This window comes from Staurois parvus, unplaced genomic scaffold (assembly GCF_062004578.1).
Source record: "Staurois parvus isolate SC_StPar_1 unplaced genomic scaffold, SC_StPar_1.0 ptg001193l, whole genome shotgun sequence".
Classification (NCBI taxonomy): Eukaryota; Metazoa; Chordata; class Amphibia; order Anura; family Ranidae; genus Staurois; species Staurois parvus.
Genome location: NW_028318989.1, coordinates 567,971 through 593,370, shown reverse-complemented (window position 1 = coordinate 593,370; position 25,400 = coordinate 567,971). Strand labels below are relative to the sequence as shown.

At 42.8% G+C, this 25,400-nt stretch overlaps 1 protein-coding gene across 1 annotated transcript in view; it reads left to right on the top strand.

Moving 5' to 3' along the window:
* The window catches only part of ANKS3 (ankyrin repeat and sterile alpha motif domain containing 3), a 58,644-nt gene extending 33,505 nt beyond the window's left edge, over positions 1 to 25,139 (top strand). The window contains exons 10-17 of the mRNA XM_089659978.1: positions 539 to 700; positions 6,989 to 7,113; positions 10,616 to 10,757; positions 11,266 to 11,438; positions 15,935 to 16,014; positions 21,512 to 21,598; positions 21,671 to 21,761; positions 24,298 to 25,139. Coding sequence (XP_089516104.1) covers positions 539 to 700; positions 6,989 to 7,113; positions 10,616 to 10,757; positions 11,266 to 11,438; positions 15,935 to 16,014; positions 21,512 to 21,598; positions 21,671 to 21,753 — 852 coding nt within the window. The 3' untranslated portion in view covers positions 21,754 to 21,761; positions 24,298 to 25,139. The remainder of the gene's footprint in view (positions 1 to 538; positions 701 to 6,988; positions 7,114 to 10,615; positions 10,758 to 11,265; positions 11,439 to 15,934; positions 16,015 to 21,511; positions 21,599 to 21,670; positions 21,762 to 24,297) is intronic.
* Positions 25,140 to 25,400: the final 261 nt, after the last annotated feature.

The window sequence follows — 25,400 nt, the reverse complement described above, 5'->3', positions numbered from 1 at the left end:
CCTATACCAAAAAGAGGCACTTTTTGGGCTATGATGTTGGTGGAGCATTTCGCTGCAGCAGTCCAAATTTTGTCTCATTCAGCTTCCCCCATTCCCAGTTGATCATATATCCAAATTTGGGACTTATTGTGGGGTAATGCAAGAGTTCAGTACAGCAGAGAGATTAGACCTGCGGAGTGTGAATTATTTATGCAGTGATTTTTGAATGGGAACAGACATATTGGGCAGCTAGTGCATCAATGGAGGAGCATGAATTATTGCTAGAAATGGCAATATAATTTGCTGCATTGATTAATTGGTGGCAATTTCCAAAAAAATATGGTAGAAATGTTTTTTTGTCCTTTTTAATATTAAATGCGTTTTCCACTCTTCTCATGGTCTTAAATTGATGGGGATTAAGTGTGGAAAGGGGGCAGGTGAAGATCAGCCCTCATGAGCTAGCCCCTTGTTCCTGGGGTCCTGTCCACCTCTCTCTGAACAGCGGTAGATGTTTATACTCCTGTGCCACGTTTATGTTGATATCCTATTTCTGTTCCAGGACTCTGACCCAGTTGTGGAACCCTCCAGCAGGAAGCATGGCAAAATGCACTCCAAAGGCCGACAGCGCAATGGAGATGCCCACAGCAACCATGGGCCCTCAAACTGCAGAATCTCCAACTCGCTGCCTGATCCAGATATTCCTTGCTATACAGGGCCTAAGGTACATTTAAAAAGGGTACTTTAAAGTGGATTTGAACTGTGGATGCTGGGATAAAAAACGGCAGGGTATGGACAAAGGAGTAGTTACCAGTATTGCCTGCAGTCTCCCTGAAGTTGATCTTTTCCCCATTAATGACTTACTGTACTTTGCCTTGTTTTGTACTATACTATGTCATTGTGTGGAGGTGGCCATCTTGATAAAGGCAGGGCTTTGCTTCTTTATGTCAGAGCAGCTTCCCTGGTGTTCTGATATCTGGTGTAGCAATGGTCAAGAAGCAGTAGGATCAAAAAGTATAGTTTCACAGATTGAATTAAGCAGGGTCAGGGAGATCTTTGCACTGCAGGTTTTCAGGTACAGCTTCCTCTCCAGCAAGGAGAAGAGTGAGCAACACAATAGTAACATCCTTAAATGTCACTCCAAGTCTGGTGAGACTAGCAGTCAGAGGCATTGCACAGACATACAGCAATGATGCTCAAGATACATGGAGAGTATACAACACAAAACTAGGGAAAAAAGTATTTAATAATCCATCCAGTTAAAATAGACATTTTATATAAAAAACATAAATATCATGGTCTAGTCTTTGTGACGAACAAATAATAAGTCTACCAAACGGAACCAAACTAGCTGATCCTTGCTCCCCCTCGTTTAAAGCCAGATCAGAGTTTGATCCTGCTCTTTGCTTAATAACTCCCAATTGGTTCCATTTGGGTAATGTGATCCTTTTCTTCCCCCTAAGGAAGGATGTATACTGTTTCAATCTTTTCATGCTAGGTGATCTGATATGGCTTAGTGTTCCATCTCAAGCGTGGATCCTGAGGAAGCAAATGCAGCGAAACTCTTCAATCCTATACACCTATTGTTTCTTCATCACAAACCTAAGACTGTATGCTGGTGCTAGACCGTGATATTCATTGTTTTTATGTAAAATGTCTATTTTTAACTAGATGGATTAATAAACATTTATTTTTATTTTTTTTTTATAGTTTTTTGTGTTGTATATTTGTCCCATTGTAAGATACATATAAAGTCCTTTTTTTCTGAGCAAGATAGTTCCACATTTATGCTTAGGTGTGCTTACTTATACTTGCTAGTTTGTTCCTGCTTTGATTGAAAGTTTGGGATGGTTCCACAATGTGGATACTTCTAACTTGGATCCTAATCACACATCGTCGCTTTCTTGCTAATATACATGGAGAGTACTGCTGTCTTTCCAGAGGAATTCAAGACAAATGGTAGATGTTTCAGGGCACTGCTAGGCACAATTAACATTTCTATGTGTTCCCTATAATAATCCAAATCTTCACCTTTTTTTCTGTTCATGTCCACTTTACTGGGTAACTACCTTTTTGAACCAAAAAAAAAATATCTGACCCACCCTCTTCATCAGAATAGCAATTAAATGTCAGACCTTAGATTACAGACATCTGCTCTTCTTGCTGTCACTTGATGATAGAATTAGTGTAATCTAGTAACAGGGTGGATTTGATTTAAATCAAGTTGATTTAAATTACAATTTAAACCATGAGTTAAATCACTAGTGAAAAGGTTTGATTTAAATCATAATTTTTAAAGAGCAGCTGTCATCTCCTGCAGCGGCTCCTCCTCTGACCCGCTGTTGACTCACCGACAGTCCCATTCACTTTAATGGGACGGCTGGTGATGCGGCAGGGACACAACAAGATGAGGGACGTGGCGGCAGCAGGGGAGTGGAGAATATACAGCCTCATGTTACATAACTAAGCTCCATTTCATACTGAATAAACACAATTATTCATGTATTTTAAATAGAAAACTATCTTTAGATAGATTTTTACTCCAAAAGCATTTTATTAAAATAAATTTGATAAAAATAAAAAAAATCTGTTTTTTTTTTGTTTTGTTTTTTTAATCATCGATTTTTATCTACCCTGTCTAGTAATCAGAAGTAGGAAGGAGTGAGGTTTGCCTCTGCTTATGTCAAGCTATCAATAGGCATCTGTGAGACTAGACCAGCCTTTCTGAACCAGGGTGCCTTGAGATTTCTTCAGGGGTGCCTTGGCAAAATGTCTAAAAATTGCCCAAAACTTGTATACAAACCAGCAGGTGGAACAAGCCTGCCTTTTAGTTACACAAACCACAGGTTTTCATTGTGCACCATTACAACCTTCTAGCTGCCGGCATCCTGACAACCAATGACATCATCAGTTGATAAGGAAGATGTCAGCTGCCTGCACAGCATCCTAGTTTGACCCTCCCCCGCCCCTCTTCATCAGTGCTGGGGTCACATTAGCTCAGTGATGGAGAAAACCTGAGGGAGAGGAGAAACACTGGAATACTACTCAGTACCAGTGTGAAAGTGTATTTGCTTTGAAAGAATAAATCACCTCTAATGTTGGGTGTTTTACATGTGTGGATGTTAGAATAGTCTTTCACAATTTAAAATGGCATGCCCCTTTAAAATGGTCAGTCTTGAGGCACCCCATTTTAGAATGGGGTGCCTCAAGACTATCAATTTCAAAGGGTGCCTCGGGACTGTCCATAATTTTTTTAAAGGGTGCCTTGACTGAAAAAAGGTTGAGAAACACTGGACTAGACAATGAGATGGAGCATGCCAATGCACTTGCACGTGTGGAAAATTCTGCTGTTTCTTATTAGAAATTATATGTTAACCCCTTCCCGCCGGCACCCTTTAAGAGTTTCAGAAGCCGGGAGGCGGGGCAGGGTTTCAGGATCATGTGACCGCCGTGACGGCGGTCACATGATCGGGAAAGGTCCCGATCGAAAGAGCAGACCGGAACCTTTCTGTGAGTAGTGAGCATGTGTGCTGGGAGCGCGCAGGGCGCGCACTCTCTGCACATGTTTTTTTTCTTACCTGAACGCAAATGTGCGGCCGCTCGGCGTCTAGGCCCAGACGTCGGGAGGCCGCACATTAGTGTGCGGCTGGCGTGAAGGGGTTAAAGGTCTAGTTACGGATTGCTTTGTCACATTGTACCATACCAGTGAAGCTTTAGACTGTAAGGAATATCTAAAGCAAAAACAATTTTCTTCTAACTTTTGGAGTAAGGAAAGGCTAAAACCCCAGCTAGGCTTTTTTGCCATTTTGCATTCTCCCCATTGGGGAGATCTTCATTTGCTCCTGTATTATGGACACAACAGGAGGTTGCAGAAAATCTCCCTCCTAGAGAGCTGGCAGTAGAAAAGTTTCCCCATGAAAAGACTGTTCCTGCTTTGGTGACAACTCAGAAATTTGAAGGTGATGGGGTTGCAGCAGGATAGGTCTTTGCTCGTTAGTATTTTCAAACTGCCAGCAAGTCGCCTGGCTCCAGCATTGGCCGTATAAATGTGTTTGTTTTTTTTCACATATTGAATATTTTTGTTTAGGCGCTGCACTTAAATTGTTGTGACACTTCGGGTACTTTGTATATAGACCTGCTGCTAGCTGCCGTGATTCCTTTAGCGCTGACTTTTTTTTAATTTATTCAAACCAAACTACGTTTGGAGGAAGGCAAAGATATGACCCACAACATACTTGCAAGCATGAAAATTCCTAGCCTGACACCAAGCAATATAATATTTCTGTGGTAGCCTTCCTGGATTTTAAAAGAGTAGGAATAACAGAATCCAAGACTCCCATGTTTCTCAAGATTCAATAGCTATGCCGTTAAAGCCGGCAACCGTTAAGAAGGATGGAAGATCGGCCCACACGACAGGAGGTCAGGACAATCTGGAAGGGCCCAAGGACTGTCAACTGACAGGTTCACAATGTCAGAATACCACGTTCTCCTGGGCGAAGTCAGAGCAATTAGAATCACTGCCGTGCCCTTTCCCCTGACTTCTCCATCAAGATCAATAACACAACCATCAGTCCCTCCCCTCATGTCAGGGTACTAGGTGTAATCCTGGACTCCCATGTGTCATAGCCCCAAATCCAATCACTGTTCAAATCACACTTCACCTCCGCAACATCTCCAAGATACGCCCTTTCTTAACCTCTGAAACTACTAAGCAACCTATTCACTCCCTGGTTATCTCTCGCCTTGACTATTGTAACTCCCTCCTCATTGGCTGACCTAATCGCAGGCTATCCCCTCTTCAGTCTATCATGAATGCTGCTGCCAGACTCATCCACCTAGCTAACCATTCCATATCTGCCAATCCCTCCACTGGCTTCCCATTGCCCAACGGATAAAATTCAAAACATTAACAATTACATATAAAGCCATTTATAACTCTGCCCCAAATTACATCACCAATCTTGTCTCCAAATATCACCCAAACCGTCCTCCCACGACCTTGTGCTCTCTAGCTCCTTTGTCTCCTCCTCCCATTCCCGTCTCCAGGACTTCTCCAGAGCCTCCCCCATCCTCTGGAACTCTCTACCCCAATTTATCAGACTATCGCCTACTCTGCTCACTTTTAGGCGATCTCTGAAAATCTATCTCTTCAGGGAAGCCTATCCTGCCTTCGGCTAATAACGGAATCTTCTATTCCTCCTATCAGTTCATCCCCCACAGTTATTACCTTTTGTTCCACCAGCCCCTCCCTCTTAGATTGTAAGCTCCAAGGAGCAGGGCCCTCCTAACCCTTTTGTATTGCACTGTACCGTTGCTGTATTGTTTCCCTTTATATTATAAAGCGCTGAGCAAACTGTTGGCGGTATATACATCCTGTATAATAATAATCACTGGTATTCCCTCCACATGAATTCCATGGAGAGGAGGCAGAACAGGTTCTAGCAGAGGAATGGCATAAATCAGGAGAACTGGTCCCATGGAGTCACCAGAGCATCCACTGGAAAGGTCTGAGGATCCCTGGTCCTATTGGGGCTATTCAATATCTTTCATTGAGACTTTATTTTCACTATTATATTTTATGTCCTTTATCTGTATTATGCAGCGATTGTCATCCATATAGTATAGAAGTGTTTCTTTCACATAATGAATATTTTTGTTTAGGCGCTGCACTTCTATTGTAGATTGATTTGTGACTAGCCCTGAGTATGATCAGAGGTCAGATTTTGGCCTTGGCAGTCTTTTTTTTTTTTTTTTTTTTCAGTTGCTGTTTACTTCTCATTCCTAGGTGCGTGTCTTTTATAGGTTATCACGCTAATTGCTCCTTTGGTCAGGCTTGCCTTTGACCTCATGAGATCATAAGTTGGTTCTTTCTGTTTTAAAGAAACCTCCATTTGATCCCATTTAAGATCTTCTCTGTGATCTTTATTTGCGGAAGGTTGTGTTTCTGGTTTTCACCACTTCTTCAGCATGTAGGGTTTCAAAACTGTTGGCCCTTTCCTGTAAGGAACTGTTTCTGGTGTTCCATTGTGACAAGGTGGTTCTTTGTCCTCCAGCTGTTTTTTTTTTTGCCCAAGATGTCCATCTCAATCAGGACATGGTCTTACCTTCTTTTTGTCCAAAACCTCAAGCACCTGGGGACAAGAAAGGCTCTTTACACTTTGCACATGCTATCAGGAGTTACCAAAAATCGAGATCAAGTCCTAAAATTGGGGATTTTGTCTTGTGCTCCTCAGTGGGCCAAAGACAGGTCACACAGCTACCAAGTCTAATATTCCTGGTGGATTTATCAGCTTACGCATTTCTCAAGCCTATAGTTTGGAAGGAAAAGTTCCATCTTTTTCGGTGATGGCTCATTCCACCAGGAGTGTAGGTGCCTCTTGTGCTATCCATCATCAAGCTTCAGTAGCTCAGGTTTGCAAAGCTGCTACCTGGTCCTTCAGTTCACACTTGCAAATTATTACCAGGTGGATGATAGATCCGCAGAGGATTCTACCTTTTGGTTGTGGTGTTTTTGCAGGCTCATGCATGAGATTTTTTGGGACCTGTTGCCCTCCCATTAATTTTAGTGCATTCGGACATCCCTGTTGTAAGGATTCAAGAAGACTGTCTGTGTCCTGCAATGTATGAGAAAGAAAATGGCTGTACCTGTAAATTGTATTACTTGGAGTACATCACAGGACACGAGATCCCACCCGTCTACTGTCTTGGGGATTATGCCTAGTAGGCGATGTCCTGTTTTTTGGGGGGTTTTTGCCAGTGTCCAATCACCTGTAGATAGCAGCATAACCCTTTCATAAAAATTCAAGAATACATACTGCATCCCATGACATACTTCGAGATGGGAAATGGGTTTTACAGGTAAACTAAAAATCCCATTGTGGCAGTGAGATAATCCAAGAGTTGAGCTTAGAAGATTTGGCTTTCAGTACACTTTGAGTATTGGTCCACTTTAATTGCATTTTACACTAGTATCTGATTTAGAAGTTCTTAATCTATAATCTTCTCCCATTAGGACCTGGCAGAGCTGCTCGAGCAGATTGGCTGTTCCAAATACCTTCCTGTATTCCAGGAGCAAGATGTGAATCTGCGGATCTTCCTCACTCTCACAGAGCCTGATCTGAAGGAAGTGGGCATCACGTGAGTGCCATGGAGTTGGCTTGTAAAGAGTGACTGGCTAAGTGAAGAAGCTGGAAGGGCAAATATATATTGTAATAAATCATACAATAAACGTGCCGTGCTTCTCTCAAAAATACGTAGTGATGAAAAAAAAAATATATATATTCATGAAAATAATTCCAATGTGAAGTGGATAATGAAAACCAATATGCACAAGGACTATGAACTAATATAGTCCACCTCCACAGCACGATCCTTTCATCTCAAAAGACTTGTGCCATAAAGATCTTCCTTTTGTTCATATATAGTGCCCCTCCACCAACACTGACATCAGTTGAGGTCTCACCTGAAATTTTTGACCTCACAACTAAGTTTTTGGTCAAAAACGGCTTGCGTCCTTTAGGTAGACATCTATTGATGGTATGACTTCTACCAAGATTCATCTACACTGTTGATTCAGTTCCATCTTTCTCCTCCTTGGTGGGGGCTTGATGACATCATGATGCTCATGGTCAGCTGACCCGCTCCAGAGAGTTCAAGGAGAGGAGTCCGGAGAGAGCTTGTACAGCCAGAGAGTGTCGGCTACGTTTTATATATCTTCTTATGTGTGCTATATTGGGTGCAGTGGAGCACCTCTAAAAACTGCCTTTTTATTGAAATATGCAAGAGCCACTCCCATGATAAACGATCAAGCACTATTGGTTTGCCTTTTGTATTTTCTATATGTGTGCTGAGCGGAGGAGAAAGACGGAGCTGAATCAACAGTGAAGGAAAATCTTGGTAGAAGTCATACCATCAATATATGTCCACCGAAAGGACGCAAGACGTTTTTGACCAAACTTGGTGAAGTCAAAAATCTCAGGTGAGACCACAACTGGTGTCTGTGTTGGTGGAGGTGCACTATATATGAAAAAGGATCGCGCTGTGGAGACGGACTATACATGTCCTTTGTTGTACTTTTGCACCTTTTTTAAAATCCCACATTTCTTAGCTCTGTATTTTCAATTACAGGGATGTGGTGCTATTTGCATACTGTGTCACCCACTCGTCACTTTCCTTTATCTATATTAATTCATAGTGGAGCAGGGCCCTCCTAACCCTCTTGTATTGAACTGTATTGTTGCTGTATTGTCTCCCGTTATATTGTAAAGCGCTGAGCAAACTGTTGGCGCTATATAAATCCTGTATAATAATAATAATAATATATAAATCCTGTATAATAATAATAATATATAAATCCTGTATAATAATAATATATAAATCCTGTATAATAATAATATATAAATCCTGTATAATAATAATATATAAATCCTGTATAATAATATATAAATCCTGTATAATAATAATATATAAATCCCGTATAATAATAATAATATATAAATCCTGTATAATAATATATAAATCCTGTATAATAATAATAATAATATAGAAATCCTGTATAATAATAATATAGAAATCCTGTATAATAATAATATATAAATCCTGTATAATAATAATAATAATATATAAATCCTGTATAATAATAATATATAAATCCCGTATAATAATAATAGTAGTTGTGCATATTGTTTTTCATTATCCACTTCACATTGGAATTATTTTCATGCTAATATTTTTTTTTTTTTTTTGCACATCACTATGTATTGTTGAGAGAAGCGCAGCATGGTTATTGTATGATTTATGACAGGGCTTAAAATTTCAAGTCCTGAGCTACTAGCCAGGCCTTAGAGTTACTCGCCACCAACAAACACATACAAACAGAAACACCTGTACACACACACAGACATGTACGTACATACAAAGACACATACACACACAGACACATGTATACACACACACATACATGTACATACACGGAGACACGTACAGATAGATACACACAGGCACAGGTACACATACATGTACATACAGACACATGTACACTTGTACATGCATACACAGACACACACACACATGTACACACACACACACCATAAAAAGTTGCAGTACTTCGTCGTTCACTCACAGAGCTGGGTACTGCACTCTAGGGGCAGGTAGAGCGCACAGCACACACTCCTTCCTTTGCTTTCACTGATCTCAGCTATTGAGCAGTCTCCCAGTGCCAATGACAGATCCGGCCTGAGTTCTGAGCCTGCTCAGCAAGACGGCCCTGGGGGAAACACTCGCCCCCACCATAATTTTCACTCGCCATTTGCAAGTAGAAATTTCAAGCCCTGATTTATGTCATTTTAGCACATTTTATATGAGTAGGTGTGGGCGGCTCTTCAGTTTTTAATAGTTTTTTTGAGGTAATTTTATAATTGCTCACAGGTTTCCATTTATATCTTTGCAAATATATACTGTATTTTGGCACTTGACAAAAAAGCTTTATCTGGTCCTTTTACTATAGAGTACTGGGGTGTGACCACCTTTTTCACCTTGAGGACCAATTGGAGCTTTTTGATCTATATTGGACATTTAAAGTGGAACTAAAGTTCTTTAACCACTTCAAGTCTGGACACTTTCACCCCCTTCCTGTCCAGGTCAATTTTCAGCTTTCAGCGCTATCACATTTTGAATGACAATTGCGCGGTCATGCAACACCGTACCCATATGAATTTGTTAGCATTTTTTTGAGACCGATAAAACCTTATTTTGGTGGTATTTATTCACCACTGGGATTTTTATTTTTTTGCTATAAAAATGAAAAAGTCCATGAAAAAAAGTGTTTTTCTTATAAAATTTTGCAAATAAATAATCTTTCTTCACAAAACTTGGCCAAAATGTATTCCTTTTTAGTAAAAAAAAAAAAAAAAACCCAAATTAGTTTAACCAAAAATTTATATTTAAAATTTTTTTTTTCTTTTTTTTTTTAAATATTTTTACTTGTTTGTTTTTTAACATACCATCACCCTAGCAGTACAGTGTCTCCACTACTTGTGGGGGGTGATGAAGATTTATTTATTTTTTTCTTTTTCTACACTGATTGCTTTTACACCCATAAAGGCTGTGAAAGCAATAATTTCTCCTTCTCTCTCTGCATTCTTGTAGCCATTGAGAAATACTGTGAGAGTTGTGATTGGTTACAGCTTGTCACATGGCACAAGGCTGTTGTGAATAGCCTTGTACCATGTGATCTCTGTGATCATTTACAAATTTTACTAGTAGTAAGCAATGATGTCAGGAAGTGACATCTTGTTTACTGCTGTTCATGTGATCACTGATTGGCCTGTCAGTGATCACATGACTCGGGACCTCACACAGAGGTCCCGTACAGGGATCGGACACAGTGGGCACTGATCGCGGTGCCACACGCTTCCAGGGAGCGCACACAGGCAGTGAACGTGGGTGACGTTGAGAAATGTCAACCAGCTTCGGCCGGAAAAGAAGTGGTTAACTAATCCAGCCTGTCACTAGCATCAGCACAGCCATTTTTGTTTTTATTGGCTTTTGCTTTGGTTTTATGTCGGGGAGCTCTGTTGCTCACTTATAGCTATTCTTTCATGAAGCCCCAGAAAATAATTCCTGTATGTTTGTTCTGTAGCTTGTTTGGACCAAAGAGAAAGATGACATCGGCCATTGCTCGCTGGCATAGTTCTGCCCGTCCTCCAGGGGATGCCTTGGAACAGGCCTATGCTGATCGTCTGGAAGCGGAGATGCAAGAGTTGGCTATACAGCTCCACAAGGTAAGGCCGGACATACATGGGTCGAAATTCGACCGATTTTTCATCCGAAAATCGGACCTAAGAATAATCGGACGATTTTCGCTCTGTTAGTGGGTCAGTGGCACCAGACGATTTTTGTAGTTCCTTCCCTTTTCGGTGATCGGGCATGTTGGAAAATTCGGGAAAAACTACCGATTTGCGTCTCAATGATGGTCACATCGTACGATCGTTTTTCTGAAAAGAATATGCGCATGAGCCGTGACCTGGAAGGAACAGAAGTTTCACCTGTTATATGGGGTGAACTTTATGACTTTGTCGGCCGATTTTCAAAATCATTGATGGCACCATCGGATTACCGAGCGAACGTTTTCGTTTTTCGGAAGAAAAATCATTAGAAATTCGAACCTGCATAAGAGTGCTATTTTTCAAAGTCCGAGGACAGAGAAGATGGTAATGTTTGAATATACCAGCTATGTGTTACAAAAGATGACATTGATGATGACGGTTTCATATTGGGATTACTCCACAGAAGTGTGAAGAGACGGAGCTTCTGAAAGGACAGGTTGATCAGGAGAGGGAACTCCGAGCCGTGGCTGAGAGCTGCCTTATGGAGCAGGAGACAAAATGGAGGACCGTTCGCTGCCAGCTGGAAGCCACATGTAGCCTGACCACAGAAGCTCAGAGGACAGTTACTCAGCTCAGGTACTTGGTGACAGCTCCACCAAAACACAGAAGAGCAAAAAAAAATCTCTTAAGCAGTCAACACAAATGTATCTGGCTACTCGGATGTGTTGTATCTGGCTACTCTGATATGTTGTATCTGTCTACTCGGATATGTTGTATCTGGCTACTCGGATGTGTTGTATCTGGCTACTCGGATGTGTTGTATCTGGCTACTCGGATGTGTTGTATCTGGCTACTCGGATGTGTTGTATCTGGCTACTCGGATGTGTTGTATCTGACTGCTCGGATGTGTTGTATCTGGCTACTCGGATGTGTTGTATCTGGCTACTCTGATGTGTTGTATCTGGCTACTCGGATGTGTTGTATCTGACTACTCGGATATGTTGTATCTGACTACTCGGATATGTTGTATCTGTCTACTCGGATATGCTGTATCTGTCTACTCGGATATGCTGTATCTGGCTACTCAGATGTGTTGTATCTGTCTACTCGGATGTGTTGTATCTGTCTACTCGGATGTGTTGTATCTGTCTACTCGGATGTGTTGCATCTGTCTACTCGGATATGTTGCATCTGTCTACTCAGATGTGTTGTATCTGTCTACTCGGATGTGTTGTATCTGTCTACTCGGATATGTTGCATCTGACTACTCGGATGTGTTGTATCTGGCTACTCGGATATGCTGTATCTGGCTACTCGGATGTGTTCTATCTGGCTAGTCAGATGTGTTGTATCTGTCTACCCTGTTCTCTGCATGTTTTGTGCACTGCAGCACAACTGACGGGCTCCTTTTAGTGTTTCTCTCTTCCCTAGTCCGTTCTCTGTACAGGGACTGCAAGAAACTAATGCTTAAAGTGTTACTAAACCCACAACAGTAAAATCAGTCTTTATATGCAGTAAAGCATGCTTGTTATACTCACTGTGGAACCTAAGGGGTTAATCCTCTGCATTTTGTAAAAGGGCTGTTTGATCCTATCTTCTCTGATCCTCCCCTTCTACTGTCCCCAATTCATCTCCTGATAGAATGGAGCCTTGGGGGCATGCTGCACATGCTCAGACTGGTATGTATTGCTAGATTTTTTTTTCTCTTGCCAGTCAGTGCTGTCCAGACAGAGGGACAGGGGTTATGCAGCCTCATAGGACTCCTCTTGTTATGACCACTGATACAGACTGAACCTGTGGTCACATGCTCAGTTTGGTGTGTATTGCTAGAGAGTTTTTTTATTTCTTTTCTTGGGAGAGTGCATGTGATCAGCACAGGGCCATTCAGAACACTCCAGACGAGGGGTCAGAGGTTTCACATACTCTTGGAGCAGAAAGAAAACTCCTCCTACAAGCTTTAGCTAGTGGTGGGCTGGACACTGATAAAAGTCACAAGACTCTAACTGCTGATGAGAAAATGTATTTAGCAATTTATATTTACTAAAATAATTGCATTTCCATGTTCTGTGTACTGTGGGAGAGCGGATAGAGTGAATGCAGGCTCCTGGGAGAGCGGATAGAGTGAATGCAGGCTCCTGGGAGAGCGGATAGAGTGAATGCAGGCTCCTGGGTTTAGTAACACTTTAATTAAAATTTAGTCATTTGCATCACTTGTATTAAAAAAAAAAGTGTGTGTGTATATATATATATATATATATATATATATATATATATATATATATAATCAAGGATGTATTATTAAATACAGGGCTGCATCAATATGCAATATTTATATCTGCCTGGATTTTAGCTTTAAATTATTAAATCCATTATGTAGCTATAATATTTTTTTTTTTGGTTTTTTTAATCAGATCTTTTTTTATTAGATTTTTAAACCTTTTGTTTTTTTAACAAACAAATGCACAATTTGTGTGCAACAAACTGCAAAGTAATCGAATAACATTGGTCATACAGTGACAAATCAGCAACCCGTATATAACACATACGTCCCAGGCCATAGGCACACAGGCAGTGCCGCTTATAGTTCCAGGAACAATCAACCGTATTCCTGCCATTGCTTTTCAGTTGGCATTACATATAAAATATACAACTGTGCAAAAAAAAAAAAGAGAGAATTTGTGTACACCATATGAACAGATATCCTACAGCAATACAATTATTAAACCAGCACAAGTTGACCAAGTCTGTTACCCCTTCCAGTAGTGTCAAGCTGCATGTGTCCATCCGCATACATGTAGATTTCAACTGTTATACAGTAGAGCACCCCACACATTGATAGAGCGCAATCTATTTGCTATCATATGGAATGGTGCCAAATCGGGTGTTGCCAGCCAAGGGCCCCATATAGTTTCAAATTTTCTGATACAATTTCTATGTTGAAATATTAGTTTTTCTCTGGAGATTACATTATTAACCTGATTTTTCCACTCTGTTACTGAGGGAGGGCTGGGCGATATCCATTATTGTGCTATCAATTTCTCTGCTATATAGAGCAATCTGGTGACAGGAGGCATCAGCTCAGTGGGTACCGTAGACTCATCATACATGTTAAGAAGACATAGTTTAGGTAAACTGATAAATAGAGGATATTATTATTATACAGGATTTATATCGCGCCAACAGTTTGCGCAGCGCTTTACAATATAAAGGTAGACATTACAGTTGCAATACAATTTGGTACAAGAGGAAACAGAGGGCCCGGCTCATCAGAGCTTACAATCTAGGAGGAAGGGTTGAGTGATACAAAAGGTAATAGCTGTGGGGGGGATGAGCTGATGGAGGAAATAAAAGGCAGTTTACTAGGTAGAAGCAGGATAGACTTCTTTTAAAGAGAGGTTTTCAGGGATCATCTAAAGGTGGATAGATTAGGATACAGCCAGACAGATTGGGGTAGAGAGTTCCATAGCATGGGAGAAGCTTGGGAAAAGTTCTGGATGCGAGCATGGGAGGAGGTGACACGGGAACTAGAGAGCAGAAGATCTTGGGAGGATCGAAGAGAACGGTTTGGTTGATATTTTGAGACCAGGTTGGTGGTGGAGCTGGGGGCAGAGTTGTGGATGGCTTTGTAAGTTGTTAGTATTTTGAGTTTTATTTGTTGGGTGAGTGGAAGCCAGTAGAGGGTTTGGCAGAGAGGCAGATTTATGTAAAACCTTTATAAGCAGTTACAGCATCAGTTTTTGTTCTTTTTTTTGGATAAAGTATTAGCTGGAGTTTGGCTTTAATTTGTTAGTGTATCTAAATCTGCTAGTACATTTAACACTCCCCTCCCCAGGACTGACAATGCTGCTGTCCAAAGATGCCCCTGTGCTCCTTCATTTACGGTGGGAACATGCCAATACAGGAGGTGTGCACTGGCCAGATCACCAGTTGGCAGAGAGGGGTTGCAGACACTGAATGGTTGGTAAGGTGGATGAGTCTGGCAGCAGTATTCATGATGGACTGGAGGGGGGATAGCCTATGTAAAAGTAAGCCAATAAGGAGGAAGGATATAAAAAAATCTCATGCCAATATCTAATTCTATACTTTTTAAAGGCTAAATGCACCTGTAGGAACATGTTGCACCCTTATAGCATTGGCCTATACACCCACTTCCCACCCACAGAGCCCCCCCTTCCTGTGACAGCATTTGGGGGGTCCTCTTCCCCAACAGCCTCTGTAATTCATTCACAGAGATTTGTGAGATCTGTCTTGTAGTACTCAATGGACTATGAGTTGGGTAATCCTCGCCCTCGTAGTCCATTGACACTTCGTCTAGCTCTGTAGCTGAAAGCCCGTGCAAATGTATAGGCAGAGCTGAAGGACTGGTCTGCAGGATCCTGACATCGCACCCATCATCCACTGATTGCAATGCTTTGCAGGCTTCTGTGGAAAAAATAATTCACCTTTTTTTGAACTGCAGAAATATGTGCTTGTATTACTTTTTTTCTTACAGGTGAACTTGGCCTTTTATTAGACATTCTCCATTAAGGCTAGGTTCACAGGAATGCGGACCCGCGGGCGGGTGCTATTAATTCTAATGGCACGCCGCTCGCACTGGAAATCTCAACCGTACTGGGAACCGAGGTCCCCGTATGGGCTGCGGTTTCCAAAGAAATACAGGGACGACTTCTCTGCGTGGCACGGGAGTCCATTCAAATGAATGGGCTCTCGTGCCCACGCAAAATGAGGCCCGCACGGCCGCATATATGTGAACCCGGGGGTAGTAGTGTCTCAGGACTCCTAAACCGCTGCTACATGTGTAGAGTTTTTTACATTTTTGTTCCTGGGTTTGATTGCTCATACCCAACATCTCATAACTGAGCATGTTGAATGTAATGTCCCCCCTGTGACCATGACTGGTGTCTTCCCTTCTCCTTTGCATCTTTGGGGATTTATCTACATTGACTTTGTGTAATTATGATAAAGGGACAGGCCAGGTATTCTAGTGGGGAGTCTTTGCTCTTGGATCCCAAAAAAGGGTGCAAAGTGGTACCATTTGAGGAAACTAACTTTTTTGGCTTCATTTGCAGAATTGAAATGTGTATTGCTGACACAACTGATTGCTAATGATGTTTTATTTACATACGTCACAGGAATTTCCAGGAAGAGCTATCTCACCGCCTGGGCAAAGCAAATGCTATAAGAACACATACAACTCCCTCCAGGCCAGCAGGTAAGGTGTAGAGGCATGACACAGCGCACATGTGGGCACGGAGATCTAGATGGAAATATGGCAGGAGGAGCTTTGAATGGTCAAATATTATACGGACTAAGGGGCTCACAAACTCCTGATTAATTGGTGAAATACTGCTACAGGGCGCACGGGTGCGCAAAATCTCATATATACAGTGTGTGTGTGTATGTATGTATGTATGTATGTATGTATGTGTGTGTGTGTATATATATATATATATATATATAATTATTTTGCAGTTCCAGATAGGGGCGCACGCCCCTGCCCTCTCCGCCATTTGCGGCCACGGCTGTCAACTTCCGGGTCCCAGCCAGTGATTACTCGCCAGCGCCCAGTGATTGCTAAACCATACAGATCTCTCCCCTGTTGACTCCTGCACACTGCTTTGTATGGCAGGAGTCAATGCATGACTGAGCCATGCAAAGCAATGTGCTTACAGTGAAGCACACACACAGCCCAAGCAATGAAACAGCACACAGTTAACCCTTTGATCGCCCCACATGTTAACCCCTTCCTATCAAGTGCCATTAGTACAGTGTCAATGCTTTTTATTAGCACTGATCACTGTACTGGTGTCACTAGGGATATCAATGACACCAAGTCAGTTCCCCCCCTAGTGTCACAATGCCCGCCGCACTGATCGCTACCATTACTAGTGTAAAAAAAAAAATTCCAGTATATATACCGCCATTTGTAAAAGCTATAAGTTTCACATAAACCAATTAATTTACATGCATTTTGATTTTTTTTTTTTTTAGCAAAGACGCAGCAAAATACATTTAGGCCTAAATTTATGACGAAATTTGATTTTTAATTTGACAGGCATCACTAATGGGCACGGAAAGGCAGCACTCATATATGGCACTGTTAGTTGGCACTGACTGGCACTGTTAGGCAACACTGATAGGCGGCACTGACTGGCAGCACTGATAGGTGGCACTGATAGGTGACACTGAAAGGCAGCTCAGATGGGCACTGATATGTGGCATTTATGTGCACTGGTACGCACTGATATGTGGCACTGATGGGCACTGCCAGGTGGCATTGATGGGCAATGACAGATGGCACTGCATGGGGCTACACTGATAATCAGTGCCCTGGTGATCAGTGTACATGTCCCCTCTGAGGAATGCCGATTACCGGCTCTCCTCTCCTCTCGAGCTGTCAGCGTGATCAGCATTTCCCTATTTACATGCGATCAGCTGTGATTGGACACAGCTGATCACATGACTGAGCCAACATCTTCGGCTCTTTCCGTTGATCGGTGATCCGCTGTGTCCGAGGGACACAGCACACCACCGATCACCGCTCTGCGCGGTCCCGGAGCTGTGCACGCACGTCCTCCCAGAACGAGAGAACCGCCTTGAGCCCGTCATTACCTTATATGGTGGGCAGGATGCAGTTAATGGGAATGTAGATTTTTTTTTTTTTTAAATACATTTTCTTTATTCGTATGTTCAGAACTAAAAAAAAAAATGTAATTTTATACTTTTTTTTTTCTTTGAATAGTCCATATGGAAAAAAAATAATGTAACTATTTCATGTTTATGGCCAGAAGGTGGCACTGTAAGCTCTTTTCATTGCAATTACATTGCTGAGTATAACTACCGTATTTGCCGGTGTATAAGACGACTTTTTGACCCTTGAAAATCTTCTCAAAAGTCGGGGGTCGTCTTATACGCCGGTACACATGTTAGGGGGGCTGCGGCATTAAGTACAGGGGTTTGCAGGGGCTGATGTCTCTTACCTGGATCGAGTCCCACGACGATCCGGTCCAGGAAGCGCGGCGTCTCCTTCAGTTCGGCCACTGGATGTTCGTGCGGCTGCTCGGCTCCGCCTCCTCACCGGTGATTGGCCGCCAGAACTGTAGCTCAGGAAAGGCACACAGGCGGCCAATCACCGGCGAGGGGGCGGAGCCGAGCGGCCCCGCGAAAATTGAGTGCCGGAGCAGCAGGTAAGTGTGCTGTGTAGAGGTGCTGCTGCAACCACATATGCTGGCTGCAGCAGCACCATACGAGAACATCGGTCAGCAAGTCTCAGTGGGAGGAATAGTGCCCCATCATTGGTGTCACTGATACCAATGATGGGGCACTATTCCTCCCACTGATACCAACGATGGGGCACTATTCCTCCCACTGACACCAACGATGGGGCACTATTCCTCCCCCCCACTGACACCAATGATGGGGCACTATTCCACCCCCCACTGACACCAATGATGGGGCACTATTCCACCCCCCACTGACACCAATGATGGGGCACTATTCCACCCCTCACTGACATCAATGATGGGGCACTATTCCTCCCACTGACACCAATGATGGGGCACTATTCCTGCCACTGATACCAATGATGGGGCACCATTCCTGCCACTGATACCAATGATGGGGCACCTATTCCCCCCACTGATACCAATGATGGGGCACTATTCCTCCCACTGATACCAATGATGGGGCACTATTCCACCCCCCACTGACACCAATGATGGGGCACTATTCCACCCCCCACTGACACCAATGATGGGGCACTATTCCACCCCTCACTGACATCAATGATGGGGCACTATTCCTCCCACTGACACCAATGATGGGGCACTATTCCTGCCACTGATACCAATGATGGGGCACCATTCCTGCCACTGATACCAATGATGGGGCACCTATTCCCCCCACTGATACCAATGATGGGGCACTATTCCTCCCACTGATACCAATGATGGGGCACTATTCCTGCCACTGATACCAATGATGGGGCACTATTCCTCCCACTGACACCAATGATGGAGCACTATTCCTCCACTGATACTAATGATGGAGCACTATTCCTCCCACTGACACCAATGATGGGGCACTATTCCCCCCACTGACACCAATGATGGGGCACTATTCCCCCCACTGACACCAATGATGGGGCACTATTCCCCCCACTGACACCAATGATGGGGCACTATTCCCCCCACTGATACCAATGATGGGGCACTATTCCTCCCACTGATACCAATGATGGGGCACTATTCCTGCCACTGATACCAATGATGGGGCACTATTCCTCCCACTGACACCAATGATGGGGCACTATTCCTCCACTGATACCAATGATGGGGCACTATTCCTCCCACTGACACCAATGATGGAGCACTATTCCTCCACTGATACTAATGATAGGGCACTATTCCTCCCACTGACATCAATGATGGGGCACTATTCCTCCCACTGGTGTGCATTGGAAGAGGGGTAGTCTTATACGGCGAGTATAGCCCAAACACTACATTTTAGCAGGAAAAGTAGGGGGGTCGTCTTATACGCCGGCAAATACGGTATATAAAGCCCGAATAAGCAATCTAAGGCATCCTGAATGCTTGCATTTTTTTATAAATGAGTTTATAAAAGGTGCCGTTTAAACTACAAACCATCATATTACTGGGCAAGATTTCTCCTTACTCCCACCATTGTTACAACCTTAATAATAATAATAATAATTTTTATTTCAGGTACTTGTATAGCGCTGTCAATTTACACAGCACTTTACATATATATTGTACATTCACATCAGTCCCTAACCCTCAAGGAGCGTACAATCTAAGGTCCCTAACTCACATTCATACATACACATACTAGGGACAATTTAGACAGGATCCAATTAACCTACCAGCATGTCTTTTGAGTGGGGGAGGAAACTGGAGTACTCGGAGGAAACCCACGCAGGCACAGGGAGAACATGCAAACTCCAGGCAGGTGGTGCCGTGTAATATACATGCTACTGGTATCTGATAATAAACAATGGTAAATTAGAAACAAGGATAGGTCATTTATGCAGCTGGCATCTTCTGTCCCCACCAATTAGACCATCCATCAGGCTGGTTAGCACAGCGCCAACAGGCAGGTGGTACTGTGGTTGGGATTTGAACCAACAACCCTAGTACTGCCAGGCAGAAGTGCTAATCATTTAGCCCCTGTGCTGCCCAGCAGTTATGTTTGCATTTGTGTGTTTTGTAAACAAATAGGGGGCGCGCGGCTGCCCTATCTGTCCCGCGGATCACCGCCGCAGATGTCAGTCGCCGGGTCACAGCCGCTCCTTAGCGGCTATGTTTTTTTTTTTATAGCGCAAAAATAAAAACCGCACAGGCGATCAAATACCACCGAAAGAAAGCTCAATTTGTGGGGAAAAAAAGGATGTAAATTTCATTTATGTACCGTATTGCATGACCGCGCAATTGTCCGTTAAACTAGTGCAGCGCTGTATAGCAGAAAAATGGCGTAAATTGCAGTATTTATACCATAGTTTGTAGACGCTATAACTTCCACACAAAGCAATCAATATACACTTATTGGGATTTTTTTTACCAAAAACATGGAGCAGAATACATTTTGGCCTAAATTTATAACCAACTTTGAGTTTACTATATATTTTTTATAGCTGAAAATAAAAAATATTGTTTTTCTTCAAAATTTTTGGCATTTTTTTGTTTATAGCGTGAAAAATAAAAAGCGCACAGGTGATAAAATTACACGTAAAGAAAGCTCTATTTGTGTGGAAAAAAGTACTTAAATTTCGTTTGGGTGCAGCATTGCATGACCGCGCAATTATCAGTTGAATTAGTTCAGCGCCGAGTAGCAAAAAGAGGCCCGGTCATTAAGGGGGGTAAATCCTCAGGAGGGCAAGTGGTTAATATGAGAATTTTTTTTTTTTTTTTTTATGTAGGATTTCTTTAGTTTTCGTTCACACCATACGTACGGAAAAACGGATGGAAACCGACGCGCAGATTTCACTTGCAGAGACATCAGTTTTCATGTGCACTTCAATTAGTTTTATACATGTTCTAGATTCCTACGCAGAAAAAACATGATACCAATGTTGTGGTGTGAACAGGGCATATAGAGAACACTTGATTTTTTGTGCCCTTGCAGAAAAACTGACGTCTCTGCATCATGGTGTGAACGAGCCATTAAAGTCCAACTCCAGGCTAATTTTTTTTTTTTTCTTAAAATACTCCCCAAACAAAGAAAAAAAAAAAACGCTCTGACTGCAATTCTCACCACTGGTTATTGTCCCCTGCAGTACCTTTTCCTTGCCACAAGATGTCCTCAATTCTCCATGTTACCTGACACCCAACATCACTCTATGGAAGATTGAGAACATAATGTGAGTGAAGGGTGTCATGGCTCTGCCCCATGAGAGGGCATCACCACAATGTCCTTCGTGCACAGTGTACTGGTGCAAAGGCACCAGTGGCATAATCATGTCAGCACTGCCCTCTATATCATTGAGGACTTTCCAGCCTGGCAGAGAGGACCCTGAGTTGTTGCGCGACCAACCTAAAGAATAAAATGTTGCTAGTGGGGGGGCCACAATTGAGGGGAGGGAAAAGATTTTCAAAGGGAAGCTTGGAGCCTGGAGTAAAACTCATACATTATATTCTGTAAAACCTGCTACTTTGCTGCAGGTTACATTAATTCTCCCTGCATGTCTTTGTCAGGATCTCATGCTGGAAATGTAGCCTCACTGAAGTCTATGAGCATGCTGGAGTTGTCATCCTCACAGGAGGAAAGCACGGTCATACTGGGTAAGGATCTGCCTGTTTGTGGTCTGCTGTCACCCGGCCTATGGGGATACTCACAGCTTCTTCCTTTTACAGAAAAGACAGTCCGAGCTGTACAGGAAAACCTGGAAAAGCTGAGATCATCAGATAAAGGACGACACAAATGGCCGGACCCCTGAGTGATGAGGTAAAGCGGATGCAGGCTACGTGATAGCCAAAGTCTACAAACCCAGAAGTAGCCTAAAGCTGGCCACACACGTTACAGTGTGATTTCTGAGTTCTGTATCCTTTAGATCTACTAAATGAGGCTCAATGAACATTCAGACAGGCTGTACACTTTATTGTGGTTGTTAGATCTAATGGACATTGTAATGTGCATGGTAGACCTAATTCTTCAGAATCCTAGAAGGAAACTTTATGTGCTAAAGTGTCTAGAGACTTTCCTTGCACAAAGGATTCCAGAAGAGTAGAACAAACTGTTCCAGACAATACTGTATCTATCATTGCATAACCCAGACCGGATATGTAAGCCGTTGCAGCCCTCCTAAGATCGGGGAATCTTGGAACTGTATAAACAGAATAAACCAAAAGGGTGCAAACTCCTAGTGTGTCATCAACAGCATTTTATTAACCGCTTGCCCCCCTCCCTATAGTGGAAGTACTGCTACAGGGTGGCGGGGCTGCCCAAAATCACATGTATGTATGTATGACCGTGTATACTCTCCAGCGCTCCAGGGATCAACTGCCAAAGTGAAGGCAGGGGAACCAGGGCAAAGGATGGCCTATGGATAACGTTTCAGGGATGAAGCCCTCCTTAGATAGGAAAATCAACAACTGAAGAAAGCAAACAGGCGGTGCAAACACCTAGTGCATTATCCAAGGTTTATTAAAAAGTCAAAAAGACGAAAACATATTCCCAGACATAGCATGCTTGTAAAGTATTGTATGAAAATCGAGATGGCCACAACAGAGGGCAGGGTGTTCCGACTTTCACTGTGGTCCACTTGCTGACGCGTTTTGGGGATGAGTCCCTTTCCTCGAAGCTAATGCACTTTTTTTGCAGATACCTTTCGGGAGCCTGTAAAGCATTGCACCAGCGATCAGCAGAACGCTGATGCCATGCAGGTCTCCTGCAGACTTGTCAGTATATCTTCTTGGCCGTACGAGATGTATGAGCAAGCAGATATACTGACAGGAAGAATAAATGAAGCAGCACAGTGCTCACAGTGCCGTGGCAGTTCAATGAGAACTACAATCCGACAGCTGCTAAGGCTGTCAGGACTTGTAGTTTTCTCATTTACAGAGGATCGTGAATGATCATGAATGAGTGGCGCTGCTGAGCAGGGCCCTGGGACTTGCAGTTTTCTCATTTACAAAGGATTATAAATGATCATGAATGAGTGGCGCTGCCAAGCGGGGCCGTGGGACTTGTAGTGTTCTCATTTACAGAGGATCATGAATGAGTGGCGCTGCCAAGCGGGGCTGTGGGACTTGCAGTTTTCTCATTTACAAAGGATCATGAATGAGTGGCGCTGCCAAGCGGGGCCGTGGGACTTGCAGTTTTCTCATTTGCAAAGGATCATAAATGAGTGGCGCTGCCAAGCGGGGCTGTGGGACTTGCAGTTTTCTCATTTAGAAAGGATCGTGAATGAGTGGCGCTGCCGAGCGGGGCTCCGCTCGGCAGCATCTTTTTACCGTTTGCCAGTTAGCGGGGGATCTTTTCTCCCCACCTACTGTCAAAAGCAGGGGTTGATCCATTCATAACATGTTACATGTTATACCCTGAATATGGGTATGAAAGGTGAACTTATCCTTCTAAAGCCCAACACCATGCTATCCTTATTTATACACCTTCTTCCACTTTTGAGGCCACTGCTGGCTGCATATTTTTTTGTTTTTTACATGGCTTTTTCCAAAAACCCTCTAGACAATTGTGAGATGTCAAAGGGATTCATCTACAGCTCTTCTCTGGGCTGGGTGATCTTTCCGAAGACAAAAAGGTGCTGACATCATTCTCTGAAAGTCCAAGGAACGGTGTCCTGGAGCAGAGTGAAGTATTCACCCCCACGCAGGGGTGGACTGACCATTTGGAAACTCGGGCACTGCCCGAGGGCCCGGGGTCAGTAGGGGGCCCCATGAGATGCCCCTGGTATCTGTTTCTTAGGCTTTTTTGAGTTTGGGCAAGGACACAGGGGCCCCATGATCCCCTGTTGCCCGGGGGCCCCATGAGTTGTCAGTCCGCTTCTGCCCCCACGTTGTTGCAGGATTAGGCTCTCCTTGTTTTGTGGTTGTTAATATTTGTTTTTGCCTCTATTTGCATAGAATAAATGGACATGCAGTTTCACATGACAAATAGCAATTTTTGTTTTTATAAATATGCAACTTAGTGTCGTTAGACACAAAATAGAGGCCAAAAAGTGTCAGTGCGTGCAGAGGACATTTTTTTTTTTTTTTAATAATACTTTTTTATTATTATTATTATTATTATTATTATTATTACAGTTTAGCCAGAGCTATATTTAGTTTTTTAGGTTCTGCAACCAATCCAATTTGATTTTACTCCCGTCAGGCTAGTTAGACGGATTTTGGCTGCTGCACCTTGCACACTACTAATGTTCTTTTCACTGCTTGAATGACCACATCAGTTTATATAATCAAAAACCTTTCTTCCAGATATTTATATATGAACCTTGATCAACAATTTTCTATCCACCTTCTTCCAGGGGCCATTCTTACTGTACCTCAGACGATGGGTGACGTTTTCCACCCCGAAGATGACAGACCTCAGGTCATGGTGCCCACAGTAGCCTCCACCTTGCTCTCCGCTTAATGGGCCAACTGGGAATTGGGCATCTCCTGGTTTCTGCGGTTGACGGTGCCGGACTGCAACTTACGGTGATATTCTACTGAAACGTCAGGAAGAAGACGCAACAGTGAAGGCCAGCAATCCTGATGCTTGTAGATGGAAGGGACAGGGATGGTCTACAAGACTGTTTTTTAATGGAAAGTCTGACTAGCTTAATTAAGCATTTGGTTGCTGGATTATCCTCATTCTGCAAGTGGCAGATTTTAAATAAGTGATACAGTATTCCTTCTGGGGACTCTTTTTTTATTATTTTTTATTTTTTTTTAAGATATTTTTCTGTTTCCTCAGCTCTCTGTTTTAGACACTTGGGGGTTTATTTACTAAAGCTGGAGAGTCCAAAATCAGACTCCCTTCTGCATAGAAACCAATCAGCTTCTAACCTCAGCTTGTTCAATGAAGCTTTGGCAATGAAACCTGGAAGCTGATTGGTTTCTATGCAGAAGGGAGTCTGATTTTTGGACTCTCCAGCTTTAGTAAATAAACCCCTTGATGTTTAATAGTCAAATATTGAAGGGTGACAAAAAAGCCCAGTTATGTCCACATTGTACTCAGGACAGTCTTTTGGCTCACGGTTTCAATTCCCTAAAGCAACCCACCCCCCCAAAAGCAGCTTAGAGCCTAACTACAACTTTGTTTTCACTTTTAATTGTTCATTTGGGCCAAGCTGGCCGAAATAAACTTTTACCTTTTACGAATATACGCAACTGTTGTATAAAATGTTTATCATCAGTGATGCAGTGCTCTGTTCTGGCAGCAGTTCGGAGACTTCTTGTCTGTTTCCCAGAATTAAATCAAGTCAGGCTGAGCTTAGCTCAGCCATTCACAGGAAGCCATATATTTTATGAATGAATACAAGGCTTCCTGTGAATATGACATTGTCCATCTGCCTTTCCACCTCCAGCCATTCACAGCCTTGTATTAATTTAAGAAAAATACAAAGTTTCCTGTGAATGCCTAAGT